This window comes from Polyodon spathula, chromosome 8 (genome assembly GCF_017654505.1).
Source record: "Polyodon spathula isolate WHYD16114869_AA chromosome 8, ASM1765450v1, whole genome shotgun sequence".
In the NCBI taxonomy this organism is placed as follows: Eukaryota; Metazoa; Chordata; class Actinopteri; order Acipenseriformes; family Polyodontidae; genus Polyodon; species Polyodon spathula.
The window spans coordinates 11,258,688-11,272,350 of record NC_054541.1 but is presented as its reverse complement, the minus strand read 5'-3'; the positions used below and the strand labels follow the sequence as shown (position 1 = coordinate 11,272,350).

The following is a 13,663-nucleotide window of genomic DNA, read 5'->3' as shown; positions in this document are numbered from 1 at the left end:
GTTTGATTTTGTGACTGTTGTAATCAAGAAAATGAAAAAAAAAAAAAAAAAAAATCTCCACCACCCAATTCTCCTTAACTACCCTCTCACATTAGGTACCCTCTCACATTAACTACCCTCTCACATTAGCTACCCTCTCACATTGTTCGGGATCAATTTAAAAAAAAAATTGAATTTAAAACAAGTTTTTAAAATGCAGATGTTTATTTTTATTTGATATATTTAAAGCTGTAATATAATGCAATATATATATATATATATATATAAAAAATATATGCAAAGTCAGACATTTTGAGCCCATTTACTTTTTTTTCTGGAGCACCTCAAATCAAATGCATGCTAAGGAATTCATATTACATTTTTGGGTCAACAATTTGACAACACTTGAAGGACAAGACTGAGTTTATGTTGCAATGACTGTCAGGCCAGGGCTTTGATAGTCATAGTAACATATTTCCTTTTCATTTTTATACAGCACACAAGTGTTTTATTAGAGGACGCTCGGTTACTTGATCGATTTTTAACATTTAAGACACACTGAATCAGTACAGATTGAAATGTACCAGAAAAAGTTTCTTCTTGATTGAACTAAACATGAAAAAAGTTTGGTTTTTATACTCTAAAGATTACAGCAAAAACAGAACTATGTATCTTTCAAAAGGCAGTTCGTTATCCAACATTTTAAAACGTTAAAAGTTCACAATGTACAGTGAAAAACATAAAAAATAAAAAACAGTCAAAGGTCATCATTCTGGTTTTGTTATGCTTCCATTTGAAATTCTTTCTTTCACATCTACAGCAGGGGATATAAAATATACAAACATATCCTTATTGGCATCAATTCTCAATGCCAGTGCTAGAGCACTCCTGTCACAAAGAGACTAAAGAAGACACTTCACATGAAGCTAAAGACAAAATAAAATGTCTGAACAAAAAAAACTTGCGTCTGAACCCACAAGCACTGAAACGTTTACTTCTCAGAACACTTAAGAGAAAAAAAGAACATGCATTTACGATTAGATTTTTAAAAAGCAGATTTAATACTAGTGACATTTGTAAAATTTAATACATTTACACAATATTCACTTAACATATTTTGAAAACAACCATCAAAATGTACACTGTTTATGTATGATTAACTGCATGAACCATTTCCGGTACAAGAATAATAATGAAATAAAAAACACACCCATAATCAAATAAACAAGGTATAATGGTGCATATTGATTCTAGATGAGTTAAACACTTAGATATAGGTTGGGCAACACACACACTGTTGAAATAGTTTTACAAGCTTGCTGAGGTTCGCAGTATGACCACTGTTGCTGTTACATGATAGCCTGGCAGCAATTTTAAATACATAGCCTGGTGGGTATTGCTTGACCAAATCAAAACTTTTGTTTCTTAACATTTTTACCCTGGTTGTAAATATCACAAATTTGCTTCAGAACAAAACATACAAAATGCCACCCCTCTTGTTTCTGAAAGTTTAGGGAGTTTTGTGATTTGGTTCAGAGTTTAGCGCCCCCTCTCTCCTTCACGTCTTGCGGCTGATGGCCTATTTGCCGATGATGATGTTCTTGTAACCCTTGACATCATGCAGCTTGTTGCTGTTGAAATCCACAACCAGCTTCCTGAGCCCTGGCTGCTTTGGGGTGAAGTACACTTTCACCTTGGCCTCCTGGCCAGGGCTGACCGATGCAATGCTAAAAAGAGAAAAATACAAATATTACTTAATTCACTATGGCAAGCCAAATGACCGTTTAGAGATATCTCACTGCGTGGCACAGTCCTGCATTTCTGTCTTGGAGGTAACTTACGGTTCTTGGATTGCATTTCCATCAGTGAGGTTGGCCCCCTCCACACAGAACAAACAGCCTTGCAGAGGCTCAGACAGGGGGTTCTTTAATGTGATCTCCGCAGCCAGCTTGCGGTTCACTTTCGGTTCACCCAGTACCTGAAAAGAAACAAACAAACTACAGGCTTATACCTTGAAGGGCCAGCAAAGCAGACATTTTAATAACATAACGAATTAGAAGGACCTTATTCAGTGTCTTGAGACTTGAAGATGGGCCACATCGTGAGAGTGATACTATCATTGCACTGATACTGCAGTCACTGATATCACCATGCAGTCCAGGCTTGCTAATAGCTTCATACTGATGACTTTTCCCAGTGTAAAAAAAGATAAGTGTTTTTATTTTCTGAGAAAATGGGTTTTAATGAAGTCGTTCTAAATGTTCTCTTATATTAACTGCTGTTTTAAATAATTAATAAACCTCCCAACCTCTCTGAAATTTGTTGGAAATTAACATTCTTCAAAATAGTAAAGTTTTGCAAATAGGGACAGCGTTTATCCAGGAATCTCCAAATGCTCATACTTCAAGTTGAATCTGGGTGTGGGTATTTACCTTGACTTTAATCTCAGGGTTCTCCAGATAAATGTCCCTTACTGCCAACACAGCATCCTTGGTTTCAAAGTCAATGAGAAGAGCTACCAGCTTGATGAGGTTGTCCCCTGTTATGGCTTCGCAGTACTTGTTATAATTTAGTCTTAGGGGTATCTGCTTCACTGAAATCAAAGAAAATCACTTCAATTTCACAGGCAAGGTCTTGTCAGCATGTAAAACAAACATGAGACTTGATATGGTACCAATCTATCCCACTCATAGTAAAAAAAAAAAAAAAAAAACCTTTAAATAAAAATTTATATGTAATGAAACAAAAAAAAAAAAAGTTGGAGCTGGAGGTTTCAAAATAGTCTATCTTTTGGGGAGAATATTGCAGTGGACCTCACCTTCATTAGGTGGGATCTGCACATTGAGCAGGTCCTTCATGCCACACTCTTCCCCCACGCTGCCATTGTAGCGGGCAGCACGGGCACAGAACATCAGGCGGCACAGCTTGGGCTTGGGTGTGTTGTTGGTGATAACTGCATAGACATCGAAGTCGCACCCATTCCTCATGTCCTCTGTCACCTTGATCTTGAGGTGCAGCCCTGGTGCGGGCTGAGGTTTCAGCAGCTTGTTTTGGTGGTTGGCTTTCTCAAACACACGCCTCTCCTCCTCAGAGTCTGGTGTAGAGTGAAATGTGTTGGTAATGCAAAAACAGCTTGCTGGAAGTGACATTGGCATAAATAGAGTTGCTCTGGCAAATGATTGATTAAGGCATGTGCAGGAATGTATGGGGAAGTAGAAGATATGGTAAACAGTTAGCCATAGTAACCCTGTAAAAGAGTAGTTTGTGGTTGGTTGCACCTGATTGAAGTCACAGCTGAATAACTAATTTATATAATTATAAGATAACGACAACTGTGTAAATATAAAATTTATATTAAACCATTATAAAGTGTTTAGCATTAGCATTTTTGAGGATGAATTTGGAGGAAATTCTGTGACACTGCCATCTTGGTTTGTGCTGCCCCTTACCCTCAGGGTACTTGTATAAATGTGTGATGTCCTCTCTGGTGTCTTTGCCCACGCTCTTTGTGCTGATGCGCTGGCCCACCCGATTAGAGAAATTCAACTTCTCCTGGCTGCCGTCTTTGCGCTGCATCCAGCACACCACATCAGCATTGACCTCCGCAAACACAAAGGGGGCGTCGTACTTGAAGGTCAGCTCTCCTTCCTTTATTGCTTTTACTGAGATGGGCCCACAGCAGAAAACTCCTAGAGAGAGAGAGAACAGGATTTGCAGCGGCTGATAGACTGTATTGAAAGTAACAGTGTACCGCTATACAATGTAAAACAAAGACTGTATCAAAGACTTTGTGTGCTTCTTATATAAAATGTGACACTGCATTTTTTTACAAATATGTTATAGACAAGCTTATCAGGAAACGACCCAGGAGCAGTTAGGACTGTAGCATTAATTCTCACTGTGTGACCTCTGGCCAGAGCCATCGTACTCACATTTTTATCCTTCTCTTTTTTTCAGCCAGCTATTCAGAAAACTACAGCCTTGTAATTCGAACGATAAAATCTGTCTTGCTTTTTGTTTCTGGGATGTTCAGGGAAACTGAACCTGTCCTGATTGGATAAAGTGGAGCTAAAACATTACCTTCACTTCTCTCCTGGGGGGTCGGGTCACTTGCCTGCCATCCATCAAACCCTGGTTTGAGGTCTGGGCGGGTCATCCAGGACTCTACCCAGCAGTGGAAGTTCCTGCATTGGGAGTGAGGGGGTCGGGGTGAAACAACTTTCACTGTATTGTAGGGTCTTCTAAAGCTAAAAAGTGCTATGGGTACACTAGTGGCTCAGATGGTTCAGTAGGGGACCTAAAAAAACATGTGGTGGATAAACTTGACAAACCACAAACATTTCAGTTTTCAGAAATTGCATTCGGTTGCTAAAATGAAGCAAGTATATGCTAAAAGAAATTAAAATGTGGGTTAAAGTTCTTCCAGGACAGCTCTCCATATGGATCTTTCCTGCTTCTATATCAATGTAGACCATGTCTATGGCTATCAAAATATTTACGTTAAAGTTCAACACAAGTCACAGTTAATTGTACAACTGTGACTTGTGTTGAACTTTAACGTAAATATTTTGATAGTGTGTTCCACATGCAGTGTAAGCATTGAGTAATAAGGATGAGCATTCAGAAGGAATTACATTGACAGTACAAGCTACATGAAATAGAAAGTGGATAAACATTTAGCAAAATGTTTTATAAATCCAGGACTGTGTGCTTCATTCCCAAAGCTCTTTACATCATCACTTCATGAAGGAAAACAAAAGTAGTCTTCAATTTTAATGTAGTTGTAACTTTCTTTTTTCATGCTAATGATTTAGAGTGAAAAGCTTTGATAATCTGTCTATCTATGTTATTATACTTTTGGGATTCTTACCAAATAGAATCTCGACTTTTTTGGATTACGGTCCCGTTTTCATCATAGTAGCGCTCAATGATCAAGTTGCTGTTGCTGTCATGGGCAGACAGGAAGTTTGTGATCACGCGACTGGGGATCCCCAGAGCTCGAAGAACTGTGAGTCAGATTGGAACATGCCATAAAAATATCACTGTCAGTTAGAAATGGTATTTTTATCATGGTTTATCAGGAATCTGATGCATAGCACCGGTAATAAAAACACCGTACCTGTACAGCCGACTGCAGCGAACACCCAGCACTGGCCGTACCTGACTGGCTGGCAGGCTGACCCAGACCAGTTCCGGAGAATCTCCACGCTGCCATTCCAGCTCATCGGGCTTATCCCATCAGAGTAGTCATCCCACTTACCAGCCAGCACCCCCTTATCATCATTGCAGTTTATCTGGAAACAATAAATCACACCTGCATTCCACTGGCTTCCATCTCACAAGAAACAGTAGAAAGTAACACTGATAGGAACACATGCCACTTGTACTACGCTGCTTTGGGTCTGTTTTGGGTCTTGTTGTGATGGTACCAGATCAGAGATCTGTTGGAGAACACTGAGTGCGTTCAATGTGTTACTCACCATTGCGCTCACCACCCTGCTCACATAGACCGGGTCATTTCTTTTGGAGCAGTCCTGGTCTGCGTTTCTAAGGAATTTAGGGTTCACGTCCAACAGCTGCAGGCAAGCATCCAGGATGCCCGGTTCAAACTAGACAAGGTGGAAACAGAAATGCAGATCCTAGTGAACAGAAAGACCTAAATTCAACCTAAAGATGTGTTCTTGGAACAGTCATATTTGAAAACTAGACTGGTTGCTGGATTATTTTTAAAAGCTTGTCAAGGTTTAATATGAATTGTGGTATGCATCATTTATTTAATGATTTTTTAAAAAATATTTCACAAATAAGTTTATTGTGAGTAATAACAAACTTCAGTAATACATTTTATGTTTCAGTAGGCAAGTCAAGCAAACACACACCAGTGCACAAACTAGTATATTTGGCCTAACCACACCAGTTTAATCCGAAAACGCTCTTTTTTTAAACCCATGTATTGATTTCCGAGGTCAGAAAGCAAAATAAATTAGTGAGGAAAGGCAGATCTTCCTTTGGGCAATTTTAATTATGTTATTACGACTTGAAATGAAGCGTGACCAGAATGATCAACAACAAAGCAAGTTACTGGTGTGCCTACATCGTGCTGTCTAACCCTATTACCTGTCCGAAGTTCCAGGCACACTGTGTAATGTGTTTTTCAGTTCCGCGGAAGATCAGTCCATCCTGACTCAACACATACTCTTTGAGCTCTTCCTCGTCCTCCATGTACACAGAATCACCTGTAGATAAAAACAGCAGAAAGCGAAGTAGTAGACAACATGTTTCTGCTGAAAGCTTTGTGCTTGTATATTGTGTGTGTGTGTGTGTGTGCTGTGTTGATTAATGTACAGTAATGCTCTTCTGCTTGGCCTGCTGAAATCATCTCTATTGAAACGTCAGCTCTTTAACAATACACTGCCCACATATCCAGCCCACCAAATTTCCACTGGCTTCCAGTATAATTCTGAGAGGGTTCTGAGGTGTCAGTGTTAAGTTACCAGAACATTCTTGGCTCACTACACAGTAATCTTCAGTAGCCAATGCCGCTCCACTCTGTAAATGCTCTGTCTGTTAACTCACCTTTGCCAGCGGCATAAGCTGATGCTAAACCTACTTTCACATTTTAAAATGAACGCGCACTGTCTAATTAAAAAAGGCTGCGCCTCTACCAAACTAGAAAAGAATGCTACCTGGGCACCAGGGGTTAAAGAGCAGGATGAAGTCTCCGAGCCGGGTGCTGCCACCCTGTGTCATTGTCAGCGAGTAGCGGCCAATCCTGGCGTCAGGCGGGGAACAGATGGACAGGGACACGGTGTTGCCCGCTTGGGAGGACACAGCCGCACTCCACTGGTTCATATTGACCTTGTCCAAGAGGGAGAACTCTGCCTTGGTGCCGGCTGAATCACACGGGTGGGGGCCTGCAGAGTTGAGGCAGAAAAAAAAAAAAAAAAAAAAAAAAAAAGAATCACTGTTTCTAATAATATTTCAGTAAGAGAACCTGTGAAAATATCTAATCTATTTGTACAGTGCTTATAGAAAGTCTGCACCCCCTTTTCAAAATGTTCACCTTTTGTTGCCTTATAGCCTGGAATTAAAATGCATTAAAGTTTTTTTTTTTTTTTTCATTTATCTACACATCCTACCCCACATCTTCCATGTGAAAAAAATATTCAAGAAATTTGTACAAAATTTATTTAAAAAAAATTGTGGTTTTGCATAAGCATTTCCTTCATTGTTTCCTCCAGGGTCTGGAGACTTGCTGTAGAAAATAAAAATAAGTAAAATCCATTCATATAGAATACCGATATTCCAGCACTGACATTGGGGGATCATATAGGAAAATCTATCAAGATCCACCACCTACACAATACTTTTTTCCAGTCTTTTTCTAATGTTGGACACAGTGCTGTACATTGAGGCTGGCAGCATTGTTTATTTATGTTGGAAGTCTAGGCTAGCCAGCCTGCTTAAGGAAAACGTCACCATTTTAATTAACAGAGAACTGACAAGTCAGTGAATTTGAGAGTTCCTGACTGAATTTGAACATAGTATTACTGGAAAGAAACACAGGAAATGATGCAAGTGTTTTATAGAGCGGGATAGTGTTAAATCATAACCTTCTTGAGTTCTTGTAATACTAAATGTCAAAAAACAGTTAAACAAAGATGACATTAACTATTATTAGCTGAACAAATACATTCCAGGGCTACAGTGATAACCATTTATGGCTAATCGGTGGGTTTACAATTCTCAGCTGAGCAACAATGCAATGTTACATTTTTGATGGCTAACAGTATACTGCCTTGTTTATCTGCAAGTGGAGCCAGCATACACTTCACTTTCTATGAAGTCATCAAGCTTTCTGACCCAATGGTTTACCATTCTCATGGCATTATGCTTGTTGCTGCTTCATGCCGTCTGTAGTGCCCATTCACAAATCACTTTTTGTTTTATGGCATTAACAGCTGACAAATGTCAAGAACACCTAAATGTATTAAAGAAGCCAACATATGCAAGGATGGAAATAAGACTCCTGTTGCATAGCAGATTCACCCATTCTAGGTTTTACTACGAGCTTGATAAGCCACAGTCTATAAATAACAAGCTCAGATGTGTTCTATTAAACTTCCTGATGGGTTTCCTGAACAGTAATGTATGAGTTCAAGCTTTTTGATTAAATTGTACGTTTTTTTTAAGACAAAAGTGGGAGGGCAGGCAGTGTTCCACTGTGTTCACCTTAATCTTCGAAGCGGTCCAGAAAAAAAAGCACTTGGAAGCATTCCAGCTTGTGTTATCTGATAAACTAAAGGACTATTCTCACTGGGTCTTGATGTTTACAGTTCAAGCCTTTCTGGTGGAAGCTAAGCTAAGTGTTTATACTTATTTTCCACTGAGACTGGGGTATCAGTTGGGCTGCATATTGTTTCCTGAGTGCAAACACACACATAGGGGGATTATATATATATATATATATATATATATATATATATATATATATATATATATATATATATATATATATATATATATATATATATATATATATATATATATATATATATATATATATATATAGTATATATATATATCTATATATGTGTGTGTGTGTGTTTGTACTCAGGAAACAATTTTTTTTTTTTTTTTTTTTTAAACAGTTTTTTTTTTCATAGTTTTTAGCTCATTCTGACCTTCATATTCTAGGTTTTAAGAAAAGAAAATGTGGTAGGTGGAGATATGTTTACAGTTAAAATGCTGCTACAACATGTGTTCTACATTTTAAAAAGCTACATAACTGAAAAGCTTATTTTTAAAAAAGGTCTCCTTTTTAATTTGAGCTTTTGCAGTACAGTGAAAGGTTACCTGTCTCAATGACAAAGCTGAAGGTGGTCGCGCCAGGCTGGAATTGCCCAGAGCGGAGGTGCAGGGTGATGATGAAAGGCTGGCCCCTCCTCACGATCAGCCGATCTGTGCCATTCAGGTACGTTCGATGATCGAAGTTGTTGATCTCGCTTTTCAACTCGCACCTCTCAATGTCCAGAGCTATAAACCAGAGCAGAAAGAACCGCGCCAGTTATGGGCATCATAGGGACTTCTAGACTTTTTTTGGGGGCAGAATTTACCAATAAGACCCATCTCATCTAAAACACCTTGAGGTGCTTGTAACGAACTCAGCCACAGGAATGCGCAAGGGGATTAGTTAACATCTGTGCAGCATTACTGTGCTGTTGTTGGGGAAAAAAAAACATTCCTAAGTAATCATGATGGAAGCCACTCATCAGGAGATGCTGTGTGTTCCAGAGAAAGTGCCTCGTTACATAGGCACATTAGTGGGTTATATTCATAAATAAAACTGTGACCGACGCTCTTCCGTGTCCACTCTGCTTAGTATTAACGCTATTTTGAATCCTGCCTCCTCAAGCTTTGCACAAACATGCAATATTATTTTTTCTGGGTCTGCGCATATGCCAGTGATGCCAGTCAAAAGCAGGAATTCAAAAGCTGTAAAGTCAAGGAAACTCTTGCTTAACAGAAGGGCTTTTATATTTTACAGTCAATCCATTTCCAATCCCCATGTTCCTGCCAGTGCTAGCAACTAGTGCTAGGTATAGAAACTGAATGTTTTTAATGACTATATTCAAAGACTTGAACGGTTCAATACAACCTGTTTGAAATGATGTGCAACCCTTCACGATATATAATTGCATTTCAGTGTTGTGTATGTCAGTATAGTTTTATGTTTTATTAACCAAAAGCAACTGTGCATTTGGAGCTGTAGTAGCAACAGTGTTCATAGCCATTGTCTCAGTAATTGTTTGAGAGCGTAACCAAAAATAGAAAAGATACTCTCTTTGATTCTCTGGTCTGGATATGATCACCCTGTCAGCTCCACAGGTAACTTGATGGATGAAGACCTTCAGCAAAGTGCATAGTAGTCCATGATAACCATCACACTGTTCTCTAAATACGACTGGAGCCTCTAGCACTGCAGTAGTTCATGGAAAAGTATCAATAGACTCCAAATGCAGGTGAATGCTCTGGACTATTGTCAAGGTACTTCATTGTTTGGCACAAGGTAGTTCTCTTATTTTGAGTTGCTAAATTTGAGTAGCACTCCAACTTTGTGAAAAGCTGCTGTTTCCATTTGTCCTCCCAAAAGTCTGCAAATCAATGCAAAGCAAAGGATCCCGGTGATAGAGTATCAACACAATGGCTAAGTAGCCTCTTCTATCAATATCCAGCCAGCACCTTTTTTTCTCCCCCCAGTATCAGTCAGTCCATTTACGCTATGTTGTACTCTGACTGTATTTTCACCAAATAAAAACATTGTAAAACATTGGGGGGCGATAGCAAAGTTATTCCTTGCTGTGCCACTAGCACACTGCAGTTTGTAAAGCTGTAAATACCATTTCTGTGAAACTTGAGAGAAAAACGACCCTAAACTTTACTTTTTGGGGTAAATAAATAAATAAAATAATAATAACAATTCTGCTGTAATAACATCTTTCAGTTCTTCAGGACACAAGTTGTGAAGGCTCACATTTCACATTGCCTGATAAGGCTGGGTTTTAAGGTCCAATTTTAACTAGAAAATGAAGGCATGGGAGAGATGTTATCTAGTGTGGTGTTGGAAAGACCAGAGGAATCTGCGTTGATTGAATGCTTTAATCCTGGGGCTGCGAATGCAACTCCCCTGGGGTTCATTGGATTTGCAGCTGACGTTTTTAGGGTACCTACTCGGGGGGGTGGGGGGGCTTAATTGTTGGGAATAGAAGCTGCAGGCACTTTGGTGGATAGGATTACAGCACTGCAACTGGACTGATTAACCCATTTATCACAGTAAAAACACAGTAATAAAGCACAGTGAAAGCATAATATAAGCAAGCTTTGTATAGCTATGGTATTAATAAACATGGCAAACCAGGGTAAAAGTTGGGAGAGAAATGCTAAACAATTTAAATTCAAAACATTGCAGATTGCATTATAAATTGTTTTTTTTTTTTTTTTTTTGGCAGGGCTAATGTTTAAATAAATATTAAGAACACCAAATCCTGCTGAAGGCAGCTCACATTCAGCAGTTTAGACCTTAGCAAAGAATTATACACGTAGAGTGGCCATTTATAATCGTCAATAAAATGTCTACAGTACATAACATTTCTTGCTAATTTGCACTTAATATGGCAATAAATCATCTAAATTGTATATATGCCTGTATTGAAAGTTGTTGGAAAAATACCTTAAAATGGATTTGTGGTTTTGTACATTTTATTTATTTTACAATTCAGTTCTGTTGCCTCTGTATCTAGTTTGTAACATTTTCCCTTAGCTGTCTCACTCTCAAAGTATTTTTGAACTAAATTCAGCCCTGAATGATCTATACCAGTTGTCAACATTTAACGAAGGGCAAAATGACCTGAGGGCGGCCGCAGAGCTGGAGACTTGCAACTGTCATTTTCTCATTAAATTTAACCTAACACAATGAAGTATTTAAAATAAAAGCATATATGCTACTTTTGAATGGTGTTTTATGTTATTCTGCGTTCCTGTCTATCAAATGAGGATTCCACTACCATAGCGAGGCATAAATGTATCACAACAACATGTACTTTGGAATCAATAGTGAAAAACACTTAACTTTCTGCTTACTCGCAAGAAATACATGAAGTTCATATGACAGCCCCCTTGCAGTAACAATTAAACTTCTGTTCAGCCCTGGCAGGAGGCATCCGTGAGCCAGACGACACCTGTCTGCGGGCCGGATTTGGCTGATCTATACAATACTGTTCGAGACACTTGCCTGGCAATCCATATTAGATAGTTATAGTTTGCCTTTCAATAACATATTAACACATTAAACCCACCTTTAAAACCTTTTCCTATATGTTTCTGTTTTACATAAAACACTCTGTTTTGTGTTTAATTCATTCAGTTCCACAGGTTTGGCGTTTTTAATGGACCAGTTTTTAAAGATTTGGCAGCTGCCATTACAGATAGCTTTCCTTATTATTTTAAATGCCACTTTTGTGTGAGCTAAAATATTTTTAGAGAATTTCTTTGCAGTAATTCAGCAAGTATTTGTCTTTTACAGTATCTGTGTTTCCAGACCAAATTGTAAACTGCATAAGAGTACATTGATACATTAATACACTGATATTCCACTGCAGAGTTTACATTGTATTAAAAAAAAGTCATAATAGTGCAGAATTAATAAACTGATATTCCACTGCAGAGTTTACATTGTATTGAAAAAAAAAATCCTAATAAGCAATCACTGACATACAAACAAGTGTAGTTTACATATTTTGAAACCCTTTTCTATAATACCAAACATGCTTGTTGCACAATTATTATTATTATTATTATTATTATTATTATTATTATTATTATTATTATTATTATTATTATTATTATTATTATTATTATTAGAAACGGTGACTAAAATAGCTGAGTACCCCATTTAGCCAAATGAACTTAGTTTCTTTTAGTGTCTTCTGGTATATGCTATATTGGTGGCATCAGTCTTGTTGTGTATTCCTCTTCACAATGAATCCCTGCTTCTCGCATAACAACGCACAGTCCTAGGCTGCTTTAAATGTTTCAATCTTCATAATTAAAAATGTATACAAAATACCCCTGTTTTTAGACTCATGGGAATTTAGAAACAACGTGCTTCCCACAACCCTTTGGCTCTTTAAACATTCTTCAGATATTGTTGATTTCTGCCTCCTTAAAATCGTTCCCAATGTAATTTTAACGGGAAAATAAGCATATCCATAACAAAACGGTCACATCGCGTTTTCTTGTTTTTATTACACTCAAACAAAACAAATATATTAACCACACGTTTGAATTATATTATTTATTTATATTATAATGTGCAAAAGTTGGTTTTAGTTAACTACATAGCAGAGCTGAAAGAAAGACCACAAATAAACAGCGCCGGCATTATTGCACGCTGTCCCGCTACATATAAAGATCGCTATTTATAACTTATTTAAATATTTTCCAACAGCTGCAAACAGATTATTACTGTGTAACATGCAAAAACTTTGTATAACCTTAAAATTCGTGTATTATCATTTAAAACTGATTTAATGCGTTTTCAAGAACAGCAAGTCTTTAGTTTACTCACCTGCCATTGCTGTTATCCGAGGGTGATTGAACTGTTTGTGCTGAACCACTGTAGGCTACTTCTGCTCCTGTACCTTGCAGGACAATGTGGGTGCTGGACTGCTGGATCCAGTCATTTATAGCTTGACTCAAACACGTCACTGGGCTCTCAGATTTATACAGCCCATTGAAATCCGATAAATGCATCAACCAACTTCTTCCAAGAGCACCTGGCCAGCCCTGTCACTGTTCTCTCCTGTTTCCTGGAAAATTACTTTTTTTTTTTTTTTTTTTTTTTTTTGAATATGTTATTCTCCTACTTTTAGTTATCCCGAATAGGAACAGTGCCCACTAGTGAATAGACCTGACAACTGCATTAGCAGCATTAGGAGTATTGTTCTCATAACAAAAATACAATGTAACACAAGCTAGGATGTGGTTACATTATATCAGTGATTTGGGGGGTGGAGGGGGGTGGGGTAGCTTTGGAACCCCAGTGTTTGCACAATGGAATCACATACTCTCTGAATTAAGAATCTGACTAAGAATATAAATGATTTCCAGGCATTCTTAAAAGGCA

The 13,663-nt window shown here is 38.0% G+C and overlaps 1 protein-coding gene across 1 annotated transcript; it reads right to left on the bottom strand.

Moving 5' to 3' along the window:
* Nucleotides 1–258: 258 nt before the first annotated feature.
* tgm2b (transglutaminase 2b) lies at nt 259–13,321 on the bottom strand. Its single transcript, XM_041256763.1, has 13 exons — nt 13,106–13,321; nt 8,836–9,015; nt 6,666–6,893; nt 6,097–6,215; nt 5,460–5,588; nt 5,099–5,273; nt 4,850–4,985; nt 4,060–4,163; nt 3,429–3,668; nt 2,798–3,073; nt 2,412–2,572; nt 1,821–1,957; nt 259–1,706 (listed from the first exon to the last, which is right to left on the bottom strand). Exons 1-13 carry the CDS (start codon nt 13,110–13,112, stop codon nt 1,559–1,561), a joined length of 2,040 nt encoding a protein of 679 aa, XP_041112697.1. The 5' UTR covers nt 13,113–13,321; the 3' UTR covers nt 259–1,558.
* Between the last annotated feature and the right edge of the window lie 342 nt (nt 13,322–13,663).